Below are 17,478 nucleotides of genomic sequence, written 5' to 3' on the forward strand. Positions count from 1 at the left end.
AAAGGCTTTGAGGTACATGATAACTACAATTCATAAACAGTTGTTAATAATATTCCTCCGAATGTTCGGAGTAAGTGTAACCGGAAAAGAGGGCTCTTTCAAAATTATGTACTCATTTTCCCTAAATATTAGGTTGTTTAGAAAAAATTTGCACATTTCATGACGTAAGCATTGGCTTTATGGGTAATTAAGAAAATGTTCATCATTATACATACATAATTATGATACAGTGTTTTATAACAATAGGTATGTAGATTGATAATTCCACACTGTCAGGCCGAATCGAAAATTCGTACGTTAAAAAATGATAAGATATTTAGGATATCAGCAATGTCCGATTACCACATTGATCCATCCATTTTCAATATCCATTTGTTTGATGGAGGAGGTTAGTCCTTAATTCCCTCACAGTGAGCATCCTCAGGGTAATCGCAAATTCTCTTCTTCGGATTGTAGTAAAGACCTCGTCGGCATTCAAATACCACGGGCTTCTTAAAGTCGCATTTGCAGAATTTACTGCATAACTGATGGGGTAGCTGCTCTACATCTTCAGGATTATCCTTCATACATTTACCGATGCAACCATTGCCATGTATCGGGGGAGGAACTGTAATAGTTCCTGGTGGGCTGACCGTTACGGTATGAGTTGGAATTATAGTTGTGGTTGAACTGTCTGTTACAGTCACTGTTGGAGTTATAGTTGTGGTTGGATAGTGTGTCTCAGTCACTGTTGGAGTTATAGTTGTGGTTGGATTGTGTGTTACAGTCACTGTTGGAATTATAGTTGTGGTTGGATTGTGTGTTACAGTCACTGTTGGAATTATAGTTGTGGTTGGCTTGTGTGTGATGGTGACAGTTGAAGTTATTGGTAGAGTTTGAGTAGCTGTGACCGTTTTAGTTGGAGTTACTGAGGCAGTTGCAGTATGTGTGACAGTGACAGTTGGCTTAGGTGTATCAGGACATTGAGTAGGTGGCCATCGTGGACATTGGGCTTGTTCCGGATAGGTACAGGTTGCCAATGCTGGACTGAAGTGAAAACCCAATGGGCATTTGTGCTCAGAAGGAACTCCCCTGCTGCATTTACAGTATTTATCGCATTCCTGATGTTCCAGGGTCAGTATCAGGTGAGGTATATCGGTAGCAGGGCAGTTTCCAAAGCATGGGCTATTTTCGGAGTGAGCGAATGGACTATCTTGCCTCCTATCATGCAGGAATACCATTGGTTCATTAATCAGTCGAGCAGTTTTGCACTTGGCTTGTGCTGGCCAATCGCAGGTCTTGTCTTTCGTTGAGAAATGGAGGCCCGGTGGGCAGGGCATTACAAAAGGTGTTCCATAGTTGCAGGTGCAGTATTGGGAGCAATTGGTGTGGGGTAGTAAATAAACATCATTGTTGGGGTTTATCGCTGGACATCGTCCAATGCAACCTTTGGTGGCATCCTCTTTTCCTGCAGTAGCACTGAAGAGTGCACTCACTACGATCAAGACTAAAATCAGAACAAAAATCGAATTGGTTGTTGAAAATTGTGCATATCGAATTGTCAACGAATTATTCATAAAATCAAAGCTTCATTCCCTGGGAAATTCTTTTATAGTTAAAAATAACCAAAAATCTTTTATCAATTAAATGACTCCAACTTACCAATGTAAGATTTCATGGCGTTTCGACTGACACGAGTGAAGTGGCAAACATCTTCGGAATTGGAAGCTTTTATACTAAACATTTATCATTAATCTCATCAATATTACCTAGTGATTCATCACTACAAATCTGATCAAATATTTCTGTCGTCATACAATTATCGCCAATGGATTACTTATCCCAAAATTTTTGATCATTATGTCTGAGTACTCCGCTGATTAAGAGGAAGATATCATTCTTTTGAGAAAAAATAATTGGGATATCGCCATTAAATTCGATATTGAAAATAAAAGGAGTGTGATACTTCATAGGGAAATTACGATCAAGAGTTCTTTGACAATTGTCGAGGGACGTAAAAATTTTCTTAAGTATTCAGCATTTAAATTCGCATGTGGAAGGCGAGGTAGTCTGACAATGGCACAAAAATGGTAGAATTGTAAGTGGTACGTCTATAAAATTGTGTACAGTAATTCAAATAAATTTTGAAGATTAGTACCGTCAGTATTATCTTTAATAATCAATCATTACTCGATTGATGAAAAAGTTTACATAATTACATATTTGCTCACTGCACAGAATATTGCCACATTTCACAAAAATAGGTACTTAGAGAGAGGCGCATATCTGCGATTCATTAAACTACAACACTGGTAAATTTGGCGTTTTGTAGATCTAAATTGGCTAATGATATTAATCTCGGATTCCCTTACAATTGTCCTCTGGAGGAAAGACACAGGTTTGGAGTGTCGGATTGAAGTAGGTGTTTGGCTGGCAACCCATTAACGTTGGTACACCATGGCTGCACTTACAAAATTTACTGCAGTACATGTGGGGTAGGTGTACTACACGAATTGGATCTACAAGTGGACAAGTGCCAATGCATCCCTCCAGACCAGGACCTGATCCAGGTGTAGAAGTTGGTGTGGCAGTGACTGTCACCGATGTAGGACTAATCGTTGAAGATGGAGTTATGCATGTCACTGTAAGAGTGGAAGTTGGAATTTCTGTCACTGTTGTTGGAATTTCTGTCACAGTTATTGCTGGGCCAGTGACTGTCACCGTTGTAGGAATAACCGCTGCAGATGTAGTTATACATGTGGTTGTGGTAATGGAAGTTGGAATTCCTGTCACTGTTATTGTTGGGATTTTTGTTACTGTTGTTGTTGGGATTTTTGTTACTGTTATTGGGATTTCTGTCACAGTTGTTATTGGGATTTCTGTCACAGTTGTCGTTAAAATTGCGGTCGCCGTTGTTGTTAGAATTTCTGTATCAGTTGCAGTTGAAATTATTGTGGTAGTTTTGGTTGGCATTGTTGTCACAATCGTTGTTGGAATTTCTGTGACAGTTGTAGTTGGAAGTACTGTTACAGTTGTAATTGGAGTTGCTGTCACAGTTGTCGGTAAAATTGTGGTCACTGTTGCTGTTAAACTTTCTGTATCAGTTTCAGTTGAAATTATTGTGGTAGTTGTGGTTGGCATTGTTGTCACAATCGTTGTTGGAATTTCTGTGACAGTTGTAGTTGGAAGTACTGTTACAGTTGTAATTGGAGTTACTGTCACAGTCGTTGTTGAAATTTCGGGCACAGTTGTATTTGGACAAGGGCACCATATAGGAGTTGGGACGGGGTTAGGTGAGGGTGACGTACACCTTGTACAATGTGCTTCCTCCGGATATGTGCAGACTCCCAGGACTGGGCTAAAGTGGAAGCCAGCTGGGCAATCGTTTACGTGTGCAACACCTTTGACACATTTACAGAATTTATCACAATCCTCATGCTCCAGAGTCACTGTTTGCTGAGGTGCATTGGTAAGCGGACAGTGTCCCATGCACTGGCTGTTCGCGGGGCCAACGAGTCGACTGAGATCAGTAATAGGATCCTCAATTTCTTCAGAAATTTCGCATTTGGCGTCGAGTTGATAAGTGCAGGTACCATCCACCTCTGAATAATGAAGGCCCTCGGTACAGGTGAATACATAAGCTGTTCCATACATGCAGGAACACATCAGAGAGCAATTTTGATGGGGCACCAAATAAAGACCATTATTGGAGTTTTCTGTTAAGCACTTTTCCCTGCATCCAGAAATGTCTTGCTCTGTCAATACTCCACTGCACAACGCAAGCGCTGACACTAACCCTACAGTTCCACGTAAAACATACAACAAAAAATTTAAAACATATTTTTTTTTGTCTACTAATGTCATTGAATATCTCAAATTAATGAACAGAATTGAACTTACATATGAGTGATTCCATGGCGTGTGGGTGGGAATCACAGATTCGACTGAAACCGATCAACGCAAAAAGTATTTATACCAAATACTTATCAACCCATTGATCGATTTATTATTTACTTTTCTTCGATCAAAATTGTAATCTTATTAATGCAATTATCTCCGAATATCTTGAACTTCGGACTGTGCCACAGGCAAGACTGTGTGCTTGTAATTGCCGTTTACACAGTTGCTTCTCTCTAAAAAAAAATCAGTGTAACATTTTCCATTACATAGGGAAAGAGGAAATGGGTTGTTTTACTGTCATATTTAATCTGTCTCCCTGAAAAAATACTCCAATGTAAATATGCCAAGTTGGATCGATTTTAAGACGTTTTGAATGTGCGCGCTATTCTCCACATTTATTTTTTGCGCGTACCATTTTTTTTTTTATCGATTTATCTTTTTCAGAGACCTTCCCCCAAATTTCTCAAGTTCAGTACATATCTGATGGCCATCTCTAGGTTCGGTTACTCTCAAAATCATGAAGAATGGCGAATTGATCCGACATTACTGATTCGTTGATATGAAATTCCGGTGAACATTGGTTTCTTGGAAGTCCATTCAATTTAAAAATTTTTTTATTGATCACAAGAGGGAGTAAGATTTCGGGCATTAGTCACCGCAATTTTTAATTAAAGATTAATTCAAATAAAAACGTCTTCATGAAGTTCTGATCTGATTAGATTATAAGGCTGGGGGGCTCAGAGATTTCTCCCCTTTCAATTGAAAATCAACTGATAAAATACATATAGAGAGAATATTAGCAGGTTATCGTCCTCTTTTTCTTTTCTATCAAAAAAGTATTGTCTACGTACATACATATACCATATAACTGATGTAAATTCATTTATTTCTTTGTCGAAGTGATATAAACTACAAACGTTTATCTCCTTAAAGCTCTTAATGTCGTACCAGAAAAAAAATACTGGTCTCCTGGATGAAAGTAATTAGTCTACGATTCCCTTACACTTGGCGTGCGCAGGAATGTCGCAGACCTGAAGTTCGGGATTGAAATGAAGACCTGGGTCGCAGGTAAATACGTGGGGTAATCCGTAACTGCACTTGCAGAATTTACCGCAGTGCTCGTGGGGCAGGTGCACGACATTGGTTGGATCCTCTGCTGGGCAGGTCCCAATGCATCCGCTTAATTCAGGGCTAGTCGTTGGCGCAGGATAAACAGGCGTAACAATCAGCGTTGGGATAACTTCTCCAGGTCGAGTAGTTGTCACAGTCTCAGTACAAGTGACTGTTTCAGTCGGTGTAGTTGTAACAATTATCGTTGGAGTAATTGTTACAGTTGGAGTTGGTATAACAGTCGCAATTGAAGTTTCGGTTTCTGTCACAGTTATAGGTGAGCACGTGGCAGATACAGTCGATGTCACGGTTGTAGTTGATGGCCAGGGCGTAGCAGTGACGGTTGATGTTATTGTCGTAGTTGAAGGCAGGCATGTAGAAGTAGATGTGGTTGTCGTTGGGTTTATAGTCTTCGTTGTAGTTGTTGTTAAGCATGTAGTTGTCGAAGTTGGGGTCACAGTCACAGTCGTTGGTGGACCCGTAACCGTTAGTGTGGGAATGTATCGTACGAGTGATATGGATCTGTCTGTTCCAATATGTGGGAGGTTCAAATCATCTAGGAAGTCTCTCAGTGTATCAAGGGATGGAGTAGCTTCCTCACTACCTCCAGAAAGCTTACACTTAGCTTCTGATTGAAAGGTGCAAACTCGATCCTCTTCGGAATAATGGAAGTTCTTTGGACAGTCGATTACGTAGGGGATGCCGTAGATACAGGAACAGAACTGGGAGCAATTTTGATGGGGTAGTAGGTAGATGTCATTGTTGATGTTGTCTGCTGGGCACAGACCCACACATCCAGTAATGTCTTGCTCCGCTGGCATTGCCCTGGACATTACAATTATTGCTAAAAACCCTAAAATATAATGAAAGTCATTTGTAGATACTGGAATATACTGTGATTAATGTAACTTACACTGAATACAAAATTTATTTTTGACGATGAATTATTTGCTTGAGAGAAGAACATCAGATTAGACGGAGTGTGATGTCAATATGACCCGTTGTAAAATAGTCATATTGCATGGACCCAAACATCTGAATCTACATTACATGGATTGTTGAAAGTCTACTTACATATGAGGGACTCCATGATTTTCGTAAAACCACAAGTATGAACTGCAGTTTCGAAATGAGGAGCGTTTTTATAGATCAATTTATCTTACAATCGTTTCAATATCATCTATTTATCCACCAGTCCATTGCTCTGATCAAATATTTCTATCATCGTCCAGTTATCATCAGCGGCTTTCATATCTGCAATGCAATGCCTGCAGAGGTGATTATTAGATGGTCGCGAGTATGATAGTTCTTCCAAGAAACAACTGACCCATATGAAAAACAAATGGAGAGAAAATCGTATTTCGCAGAGAATGCTTGAAAAGTTATTGTTGTTATTTTCCGCTTATTATGACTGACATGCTCTTCAGACAACCTAATAGCGATCTTATGATGAATTCCCATTTTTTATTTTTTTATTTAAAAATTATTATTTAATATAAAAATTGGAGAACGGAACCATATTTCAGAACTTTAACTCCTAATTTACTATTTGGAGGGTATCCTTGCCTTTAGATAAGGCTACTGAGTTGCGGGTGAAACCAAAAATCTAGAAGGTGGGAGAAATTCTATTAACAGGGATAAAATTTTGAAAATTATTTAATATCTCTGAAGAATTTGATTTCATGTTTCTCGCAACTTTTAGTAGATTTGTTATCGTCTCTTCTAACAAATTCATTGATAATCCATTGATTAATTGTAATTAATATACTGGCTATTGGGACCGCGTACTGCTTACAATTCATGATTGCGATTCGAAGAATATCCCCACGACGACACTATGATAAAGTCGGTCCAAGGCTATTGAATAACTGACTGAATTTCTTGTCTTTTTTATAGTAATCCGTGGCTAAGCTTATCGCAAGATATTAATATGATCATTATCGTAGACGTTGACAGAGACAATCATATCGATGATCTCATCTTTATATGTCTACGTAAATTGTGTGAATCGAACCGGGGTGTATCGATTGTATAATAGGCACATTTCTGTCAAGTTTCTGAGTAAAATACTTCTTTTTTTTACACATCGGAGTGAAAACAAAATCGCTCCATACTCCTGGAACACAAAGTTGTTTTGAACAAGTGCTTTGCTCCATGTGAGTTCATCAGGTAATAACAATAACTATTCTGACAAAACAACCAATAATTCAACCATTTATTCAAATATTTTGATTATTGCTTCGATATTGTTACAAGTTTCCATGCTTTTTGTCTGTTTTTAAAATACTGGACGTTGACTGAATCTTCGTCGAAACTATTCCTGATATATCACCAACTATTCTATTCTGATGTCTCATCGAGGAAATCCTGACATTGAAAATCATATTAATTAAGCTGATTCAAATTCTTGCGTCGTCACTTGTAGTTGTGGTGCAGCCAATGTCTTTCGCCCAAGTACAGATAGAAAGTTTTTGATTGAATGCGAGTCCTGGTACACATTTCTGCAATAATTGCTTCCCATTATTACATGCGTAGTAACGAGAGCAATCGTTTTCATGAGGAATCGCTATTTTTCCGTGATCGGGACATGCGGTGGTTGTGTGAACACACTTCGCTGCATCTGGCCAATCACACATCTGCAGAATTGGATTAAAATGAAAACCCTCTGAACAGTTTTTAAGGACTTTTTCTCCTTTGATACATTCGAAGTATGAGGAGCAGTTGCTGGGGTGGCGGATTCGAACGGGTTTATCAGAATCTTCTTTGGGACATTCGGTAGGAATGACATTTGGTGTCTCAGTCCCAGACTCCGTTGATGAGGAAGTTGTGGAATCAATCGGTGGCAAAGAAGGATCATCTGTTCTGGTCGACGGTTCCGTAGAACTGGGAGTTGATGATCCAGGAGATGCCTGAGTTGACTGGTGTTGACTAGGGTTTGTGGAGGGTATGATAGGTGATGATTCTGTTGATGACAACTCAGTAGAACTGATCAACGGGGTTCCCGACGAAGGCTCGGTTGATGTTTGTGTAGAATCGGTAGGCGATGTCGAAGTACAATATTCAGTTGAAGACGACTCAGTACGAGTGGTATGTGGTACCTGTGGAGAAGGTGCAGTCGATGTAGACCAGTCTTTAGAATCATTATCCTCCGTCGCCAACGGAGATTCATTCGTTATTAGCGACATCGAACAGTCGGACTTTTCAGGGTCCTCACACGTGCGACTTTCCAGATTGAAATGTTTACCTCCTGAACATTCCTGAATTATTAACATAGCGTTTAAACAGATGTAGTATTTTTCACAACTTAATTCGTGGTGGTAGAAAGTGCCGTTCTTGGAGCCATCCGGGGGGCAGAGTTGTTGTATGTTTGGATGCAAGGTAACTTCTTCATGTTTCGTAGTCATTATGGATGAAGACATTGTGATTGTCGTAGTGTCTTTATTAGTGCAACCTGCTTGGGTTGGCCAATCACATGTTTCTATGATTTTATTGAAATGCAGGCGAGTTTCTAAGCCATATCCATATCCACATAACATGAGTATCTTCTTTCCTCCATCACATATATAATACTTTGTACAATCATACTCATGAGGAACAGCATGCCATAAATTATCGTTAGGACAATTGGACGAACTTTTCACTTCGAATTCCTCAGCATATATTTCAAAGAGCACTAGCGCTAGGCAAATGGTGATGGACCACGGCCCTTTATGAAAAAAATAAGATGTCAGTGAGGAGTATCAATTTCAGAATTGAAATTAACATTTAAGTTATAGGATATATCTGGCACTTATCACAAAAAAATTATCTGCTTCGTAAATACAACATCGTCACTAATCTTAGATACAATTAACGAAGATATGAAAAAACATGGGAATTCAATAACTCTTATTTTTTTCACGTACACTTTAAAATTCGTAATTAAAATTTTTCCATGTATATAGTCATCTGGAATTTTCTACTCTTGAAAAAGAAGAAAATTTAAATTTTATATGGTGGAGGGGACCGTACCTTCTATACGTCGAATAATTGGTAAACATTTGGGAATAACTATTATAATAGTTGGAATTAAAATTTACTTACGATTCATGAGTATGGTATGCAGAATTTTCTGATCAAAAAAAAGGGTCACAACAATAGAAATTCGGCGAACTGATTGTAACCACCTGGATAAGTCTTTTATAATAACCGGAGTTTGGCTTATCTCCAGATACAGGCGGCCCTGTTTATTACTCCCAAAATTGATACCATTGATAGTATCTGCCTTATCCATTAGTAGTAACATCAGTCGTAAATAGAACATCTCAGAATTTTTTTTATTACAAAAAAATTCAATCAATAAAAGTAGACATAGGGAAAGGTAGGGTAAAACGGACACCTTTTTATTTAAACCGGTGTTTTCACACCATTTATTCTTTGGGACTCTACACGGAAATAATTTTTTCAGTAAAAAAACAGCTCGTCAGCCTATTCCTTTATCTATGTTTGTTGAAACGAAAATAATTTCCATCTGTTACTTGAATTGAAAATGCGCTAAGATTCACTCCTATTGGTTGACACGGTGTCCCTTGCAGCCGGCGCTTTGTGGGTAATCACAAACTCGTTCCACAGGGTTGTAATATAGAGATGGAGGGCACTTAAGTACTTGCGGAGTCGTAAAGTTGCACTTGCAGAATTTGTTGCAGTCGCGATGTGGTAGTTGAACAGCCTCGGTTGGATTTCTCTGTGGGCATTTTCCAATGCATCCGCGAGTATCATCATCGGGCACGTGGGAGATTGAACCAGATGAACCATGGTGATTGAAATTATTCAATTCTTCTAAAAGTGCCTCACCCGGATCTGATATTCTGAGATAGAAATCATTAGCAATTACTGCAGCCTGTGTTTTCGTGGCGTCCGACGAATTCCTACAGCCTGAAGACCCAGGAGCATCGCAGATGCGCAAATTTGGATTAAATTCAAGTCCTGGTACACAACTCGCCAATTTTTTTTGTCCCTTATCACATATGTAGAACATGGAGCAACTAATTTCATGAGGAATGAGTGTTCGGTTGCTGTCTTGAGGACAGTCTGATGATGTTGGGATTGTCGAAGTTACTGGAGGAAGAGGTGCTGGTTCTCTTGCAATGCAGCCGGCTGACTCTGGCCAGTCACAGACCTGCTGTCCTGGATTAAAATGAAGTCCAGGTTCACAGGACTTCGATATTTTTTCTCCTTCAACACATTTGTAATACAATGTGCAGTTCGTTGGATGTGCAATCCGGACGGGTGAACCAGAATCACCAGTCGGGCATTCAGTAGCAATAGCTTTGGCTGGAGCTGGTGAGGGCTGCGCTGCAGATGGTGATCCTGAACAGCCGGCATTTTCAGGTTCGTCACAACCGTCACTCTTTGGGTTGAAGTGAGTCTTCTCGGAACATTGATGAAGAACAAGTCCTGCCTCCGAACAAATATAGTATCTATCGCAGCTACACTCGTGGGGGTAAAATTGTCCATTTTTTGATCCACTGGATGGACATAAATCGTCAATGTCTGGTATCGTGGGTTCTAGAGTTGTCGGGGGAGAGGACGGTCGGGCAGTAGAGGAATATTCTGTTGTGGACCCCTCTGTGGTCGTGGCGATGCTGGTGCTAGCGTCAGTAGCACCAGGTTGGTCACTAGAATCAGTGGTACTACCCTCCGTTGTTGGTCTCGGTGTAGCTTGTTCCGTCGTTGCAGGTAATTCAGTGCTAGGATAAGTACTGCCTTCTGTACTCGATTCGTGCCCACGTTCTTCAGTCGTTTCAGGCCATTCACTGGAGACGTCTGTTGTCCCATCGGTGGGTGTCGATTCCTCAGAAGTTGAAGATTGTTCAGTTGTAAGTTGGGTCGTACTCTCTGTCGTGGGTGTCTGTGTGGCCTCTGCCGTCGTCGCAGGTATTTCAGTACTCAGGTGAGTCGTGCTTTCTGTACCCGACTCGGATGTTGGTTCTTGCGACGTCGCTGGTCGGGTGGTGGCAGAATTAGTCGTGCTGTCCCCTGTAGGTGATTCAGTACTAGGATAAGCACTACCTTCTGTACTTGTCTGATCTCCATGTCCTTCCGTCGTTTGCGGCTGTTCACTGCTGGGGTTTGTGGTCCCATCTGAATCTGTGAACTTCTCAGAAGTGGATGAGCCTTCGGTCGTTACTTCTGTCGTACTTTCAGTCACTGGTTCTTTAGTAGCTCCTTCAGTCGTCGCAGGTACTTCTGTACTAATATGAGTCGTACCCTCTGTACTTGATTCGGATGTGGTGGACTCTTCAGTAGCGGGTCGTTCTGTAAGTTCTGTGGTGGAGCCGAGACCAGTCCCCGCAGTCGTTATTTCGGTGGTTGAAAACGTAGTAGATTCGGTTGTAAATTGTGTGGTACCGTCTGTAATTGGCTCCGTTGTTCTCCAATGTTCAGTCGTTGTTTCTTCAGTAGTCGATTGCTCAGGACCTCCTGTGGTTGCCTTGTCGGTGGACTGAGACGTTTCAGGTGATTCAGCTTCCGTTGTCAGCCCATCTGTAGATCTTTTAGTCGTTGTAGATGAATCAGTAATGGAGTTCGTAGAACCTTCAGCAGGTGATTCAGTACGATATCCAGTTGTAGGTGATTCCGTACCAGCGTCAGTCCCATCGTCAGTGCTAGGGTTGTGACCAGGACCCTCTGTTGTTGGAGATGAATCAGTGGTTGGTAGTGTGGTAACTTCAGTAGTCGGTCGCTGAGAAGGATTTCCAGTTGTTGTAGATAGTTCGGTTGTTGATGGCACAGTGACTTCTGTAATTGGTTCCTGTGTAGGTTCCTCAGTCACTATAGTATCTGTACCAGAGTCTGTGGTCCTTTCTGTCGTTGGTTGATTTGAAGTACTTCCAGTTGCAGAATCCGAAGTAGAATTCGAGGGAATATTTGTTGTTGGTTGATCGGTAGGTTCTCCAGTTACTACCGACTCCTCAGTCGTTGTCGGAGCTGAATCTGTGGTACCTTCGGTGGGTTGATTTGTAGTTCTTCCGGTCGTTATCGGTCCCTCAGTTGTAGAATTTGCAATGGGGTCATCCGTTGGCTTTGCAGTTGTTGCGGGCTCTTCAGTCGGTGCAGGTGTCGTTCCTTCTGCGGGTACATCTGTTGTATTTTTATTTATGCAGCCGGAACTACTTGGCCAATCACACGTCTGTTGTTTCACATTGAAGTACAAACGATTTCCATCACCATCCAGCAATGCACACTGCATGAGGATCTTCCTTCCATTGGAACATGCATAGAATTTCGAGCAGTCTGACTCATGAGCAAGAAAAACAGTTTTTTCTGCTGAATCCACTGTGGGACATTCAGTTGGAATTTCAGTTTCGCTAGAGTTTCCAGGAGTACCTTCCGTAGTTGGTCTACCCGTCGTAGGCTCTCCAGTTGTAGATAATCCAGTGGTAGGGTCTCCAGGAGCTTTCGTAGTTGGTGTTGTTTGGTTTCCAATGGTTGTTGGTGATTCAGTAGATGTAGCTGTAGCACCACCATCAGTTGGCCTGTCCGTAGGATTCTCAGTTGTTGATCCTGCAGTAGACACTAGCGTCGTACTTCCTTCTGTCGGTACCTCTGTTGTATTTTTATTCGTGCAGCCAGAACTGCTTGGCCAATCACATACTTGTAATTTCACGTTGAAATACAAACGATTTCCGATACCATCCATCAACGCACACTGCATTAGCAATTTTCGTCCATTGGAGCATGCATAGAATTTCGTACAGTCTGATTCGTGGGCAAGCAAAACGGTTTTATTTACTGGATCAACCTTTGGACAGTCAGTTGCATCTACATCATCACCGGAGCCTTCCACCTCATCAGTCTGCATAGCAGCAATGCTATTAGGATACACCGCGAGCAGGAGTCCGGCGAGGCACACAGAGACCGCCCAGTGCCCTTGACAGGAACAAACGAATAAAATAATAATTAAATAACGCAACGTCGCCGCAGATTCACTTGATTTCCTCTGGAATTCTTGATGAAATAACGATAGTATCGAAGATCGACGTGTGCACTTCTCATTTTATTATTTTAGTTTGTCGGAGGAACATATTTTCTTGAATTATTAACTACTTACGTCTCATTGTTAATGTCCAAGGAATTGTTATAGCTGCGTAAAAATAGGATTCGCTGAAGGGTGGATAACTGATCAGGTTCAACTGACAGCTCATTTTATATAAAGATAGGTCTTATCATACCGTGGCGATTATCATATCACACATTACAACGGTGAATACGTACAAGACAGTATTTACAAACTGCAGTGAATCAATTAGCATGAAAAATAGAGTGTTCCACGAACTAAGGGCATCAAACCTCGAGATTGAACTGATTATTTGTGCACGGACTATCTGAATACCTGGAGGCAAATGATTAGCATAGTCAGAATAATATTAGGTGAAGTAGTCTAGAGGGCTAGACCCACCACCTCCCCCATCGACTCATATCATCAAGTTTATCGTAAGATTTTTCTCAGAGGTATCAATATTGATTGCAGTACGTAATGGATTTTATGAAAAAATTGCTAATCACGTTTCATTGCCAAGTGATGATATGCCACTGAGAAATATTCCGGTACTATCAGGCTTAAACGAACAAATCCTTTTTCGTAGTATTTGATAGCTATTCAATCGAGTTGAGTTGTAGGACAACAATATCTTTCCAGAAAAATAATTTAGCCTTCTAATGTTCGTACGACAATAGATGTGATTAACCATTACGAAGTCAGGGTAATGATGAGGCGGAAGTAAAAACATGTGCGATGATAAAATTCCTCACCTTTTTCAAGGTACCACTTATTGTAGTTTTCGTATAAATATCCGGGAGATTAATACACTCGTTTATGGTATTTTTTAGCGGTATATCAGCGATTGCAGAGCGATTCTCTCAAGGTGGATTGATTCTATTACTGCTAATTCTTCAGGGAGCCCGATTGCCTGTGGTAATATCTCTTTAACATCTAATCACGCTTTTAATAAAAAAATATGCGACGAAAAATCAATCTTATTAAAAATAGATGTAAAAAACAATAGTCATCTGCGTATGAATTATGAATGCCTGTTTTGAATTTACCCCCAGAAAAGTCAGTTCCACCAAAACAAGAAAAAATGAAAATGCTTACCGACGGTGGGCACAGCAGAGGTGCAGTGATCGATGACAGCGCCAACTACTCGATACGTTGGGATAAAATGGTGGCTTGAGGCACGGCCCGTGAATCGTGTCGCTTGAAATCACCTTTTCTTTAATCAATTGGTCATAATTGAACAGTTTTGTAACTCATAAATTGGCGAAATGAATGCCATCCCGGGATCCATTGCGTTCGACGAGTACGGCAGGCCGTTTATCATCCTGAGGGATCAGGACAAGCAGAAAAGGCTCACCGGCCACGATGCGATAAAGGTGAGCCATCAAAGAGAAAAATATAGTAGATATCGGGGATAATCCAGTTTGCTAGGAATTTTTCAATATTATTCATCCAGCATTATGTTCGTTTTTCAACAAAAATCTTACGAATTTTTGCTAAGTGAGTAGATAACCGGAATTATTTGTTGTCGCCACGTGATGACGAGTCATGGCCGCCATTGTACTCCAAAAATCCAGAACTTTTTCCATAGTTCTCCGTTAAAAATGTGAATTCATATATTTAAGGATTCGAGAGTCCCTTTGAGAGCATTTGAAAATCTTTTGAGAATTATTATTCAATTGAGTTACTCATGTTGATCACATAGTTGATGGCGGTTTTTTAACTCTGGAGATTAATGACAATTTTTGACGATGCTTAAACGAATGGGATTGTGCCCATAAAAGGGAATCTACCGTCTCTCCCACCCATTTTCGAGACCTCGTGAAAAATTTCTATGCAACTGTTTTTTCGTTTCATCACTATTTGCCAATTAATAAAGGGAAGAAAATAATTATTAGTAAGTCAGGAATTTAATTCATATGCTCCATTTAAATTGAACTATTGCCCAATGACGAAAATTTTGCCTTAGAGGAGGACGATGCTGATGACTTCGGGCCCCTGATTTTAGTAATTACAAAGTATAAACTCATTATGGAATCTATACAGAAATCTGTGGTGCGTTGATACTATGTAGATTTAATAATTCTTGGGCTTGAAGATTTAGTACTCGTAGTGGCTCCAGTGATCAAAAGATTATGAGATCCGAGGGCTTCAAAATGTTCAAAATCAACCTCCAGTTATCCAACCAAAGCTGTGACATTTAACCGGCAAATATGTAGATAAACATTTTTGTGCTTCCAAGAATTAACGTAATCTCTCAATTCTTCTGTCTTTAGTCTCACATTTATGCTGCTCGTAGCATCGCCAGCACCCTGCGCTCCTCCCTCGGTCCTAAGGGTCTCGACAAACTGCTGGTTAGTCCTGATGGTGACGTAACAGTCACCAACGATGGTGCGACAATCCTCAAGAAAATGGACGTTGACCATGAGATTGCTAAACTCATGGTCCAGCTTTCGCAGTCGCAGGACGATGAAATTGGAGATGGAACCACTGGGGTTGTAGTCCTGGCTGGAGCTCTGCTTGAACAGGCAGAGGCACTGCTGGACAAAGGCATCCATCCCATCAGGATTGCCGATGGATACGAATTGGCAGCACAATGTGCCGTTAAGCACTTGAACACCATTGCTGAATCTTTTCCAGTGAATCCGGATGACTTGGAACCCCTGATCAAGACAGCTATGACTACTCTTGGGTCTAAAATGTAATTGAACACTTTATCACACATTAACTCACGGGATTTATTCTTGTAACTACTTTGTCATTTCAATCGTGATCAACAACTGCCCAATGATGAAAGATTTGCGATAGAGGAGGGCGATGCTGAATACTCTGGACCGTAGATTTTATCATTTACTGAGTATAATCTCCCCTGAAATCCTCAGTGAAATTTTTGGGGCGTGAATACCAAGTAAAATTTCGAAATCTGAGGTTTAGAGATTCAATACTCGCAGTGGCTCCAGTGATCCAAAGATTATGAGATCTGAGGGGATTAAAAAAGTTCAACCAGACTTTACATCGCTTATAATCCAATTGATGGTGGATTAATTATGATACTTTCTTGCAGCATCAACAAATGCCACAGAAAAATGGCAGAAATCGCTGTGAATGCCGTGATGGCAGTAGCAGATCTTGAGAAACGAAACGTTAACTTTGAGTTAATAAAACTTGAAGGCAAGGTTGGTGGAAGGCTGGAGGATACTGTTCTCGTTCGTGGAGTTGTCGTGGATAAGGACTTCAGTCATCCCCAGATGCCTAAGGTGATTGATTGATAGTAGTGTTTAATTAATAGAGACCTGCATGAATTTTTATTTGTAAATTATGCGTTAATGAGACTGTTTCAATTCCTTCTCTGAAAAAAACAAACTAGTTGCAAGGAGAATTCCAGGATGAGGTGTCAATGTTCTCCCTGTTCAGACACCTTGCTAAACAAACGCAGAAATTGTTTATTAATTTTGATTCAATCATCAGAATCAAATTGAAGCACTTTTTCTGCTACAGTTCTACACAAAAGTTATTCCATTGTATTTTTTCATTATGAATGATTACTAATATTTGATTATTTCGATGCAGAGACTGGAAGAAGTGAAGTTAGCAATCTTGACCTGTGCATTCGAGCCACCGAAGCCCAAGACCAAGCATAAGCTTGATGTTACCTCGGTGGAGGACTACAAGAAGCTCCGTGAATACGAAACGAAAACATTCATCGAGATGGTGGACAAGATCAAGGCTACTGGGGCAACATTAGCCATTTGCCAGTGGGGCTTTGATGATGAGGCTAATCATCTTCTTCTTCAGAAGCAATTGCCAGCGGTTAGGTGGGTCGGTGGCCCTGAAATCGAGGTAAAGCAACTGAAATTGTCAGTCAACTTTTGAAATTGACTACCCATTCGATTTCAATCATGATAAATGTCTGCCCTATGATGAAAATTGTGCCATAGAGGAGAACGATACTGGACACTTTGAATTCTTGATTCCACAATTTACAAAGTATAATCTCCCTCTGGAATCCTCAACGGAATCCTCAGGACGTGAATACCACGTAAAACTTGAAAATCCTGGATTCAAAAATTCAGTACTCGTAGTGGCTCCAATGATTCAAAAGATTATGAGATCTGAGGGCTGTCATCATGATGATCCAACTCATTTTGTATTATTTAAAATTAAATTTCGGATGTTATATTGGACTAATTGAAATTCCTGGAATTTTTAGCTCATCGCCATTGCCACCGGTGGCAGAATCGTTCCCAGGTTCGAGGAGTTGACTACAGATAAGCTTGGATATGCTGGTGTCGTCAGGGAGATGTCATTCGGTACCACCAAAGATAAGATGCTTGTCATTGAGGAGTGCAAGAACTCGAAAGCTGTAACCATTTTCATCCGAGGTGGAAACAAAATGGTAAGTAATGTTTGTTAAAAAAAAAGGAGCTGAATAGACTGAAATGCAAGGAAGA

At 40.5% G+C, this 17,478-nt stretch overlaps 4 protein-coding genes across 4 annotated transcripts in view; 1 reads left to right on the forward strand and 3 right to left on the reverse strand.

Annotated features, from left to right (window-relative positions):
* LOC135163717 (T-complex protein 1 subunit epsilon) overlaps window positions 1-17,478 on the forward strand; it is a 41,172-nt gene that overhangs the window by 22,889 nt on the left and 805 nt on the right. Inside the window, exons 3-8 of the mRNA XM_064123444.1 lie at window positions 13,861-13,945; window positions 14,083-14,403; window positions 15,304-15,728; window positions 16,092-16,284; window positions 16,598-16,867; window positions 17,238-17,423. Coding sequence (XP_063979514.1) covers window positions 14,296-14,403; window positions 15,304-15,728; window positions 16,092-16,284; window positions 16,598-16,867; window positions 17,238-17,423 — 1,182 coding nt within the window. The 5' untranslated portion in view covers window positions 13,861-13,945; window positions 14,083-14,295. The remainder of the gene's footprint in view (window positions 1-13,860; window positions 13,946-14,082; window positions 14,404-15,303; window positions 15,729-16,091; window positions 16,285-16,597; window positions 16,868-17,237; window positions 17,424-17,478) is intronic.
* On the reverse strand, window positions 156-13,419 carry LOC135163964 (uncharacterized). Its single transcript, XM_064123869.1, has 15 exons — window positions 13,082-13,419; window positions 9,539-12,900; window positions 9,073-9,292; window positions 7,390-8,731; window positions 7,243-7,356; window positions 7,073-7,105; window positions 6,863-6,900; window positions 6,758-6,776; window positions 4,735-4,848; window positions 4,051-4,112; window positions 2,199-2,209; window positions 1,962-2,090; window positions 1,817-1,878; window positions 1,642-1,715; window positions 156-1,486 (listed from the first exon to the last, which is right to left on the reverse strand). The coding sequence occupies exons 1-15, from the start codon at window positions 13,173-13,175 to the stop codon at window positions 390-392; spliced, it is 6,771 nt and encodes a 2,256-aa protein (XP_063979939.1). The 5' UTR covers window positions 13,176-13,419; the 3' UTR covers window positions 156-389.
* Window positions 2,135-3,967, reverse strand: LOC135163721 (mucin-2-like). The gene is made up of 2 exons (XM_064123449.1): window positions 3,880-3,967; window positions 2,135-3,776 (listed from the first exon to the last, which is right to left on the reverse strand). Exons 1-2 carry the CDS (start codon window positions 3,893-3,895, stop codon window positions 2,332-2,334), a joined length of 1,461 nt encoding a protein of 486 aa, XP_063979519.1. The 5' UTR covers window positions 3,896-3,967; the 3' UTR covers window positions 2,135-2,331.
* On the reverse strand, window positions 4,738-6,264 carry LOC135163726 (uncharacterized). Its single transcript, XM_064123454.1, has 2 exons — window positions 6,064-6,264; window positions 4,738-5,842 (listed from the first exon to the last, which is right to left on the reverse strand). The coding sequence occupies exons 1-2, from the start codon at window positions 6,077-6,079 to the stop codon at window positions 4,863-4,865; spliced, it is 996 nt and encodes a 331-aa protein (XP_063979524.1). The 5' UTR covers window positions 6,080-6,264; the 3' UTR covers window positions 4,738-4,862.

The sequence above is a fragment of the Diachasmimorpha longicaudata genome, chromosome 6 (assembly GCF_034640455.1).
Source record: "Diachasmimorpha longicaudata isolate KC_UGA_2023 chromosome 6, iyDiaLong2, whole genome shotgun sequence".
Classification (NCBI taxonomy): Eukaryota; Metazoa; Arthropoda; class Insecta; order Hymenoptera; family Braconidae; genus Diachasmimorpha; species Diachasmimorpha longicaudata.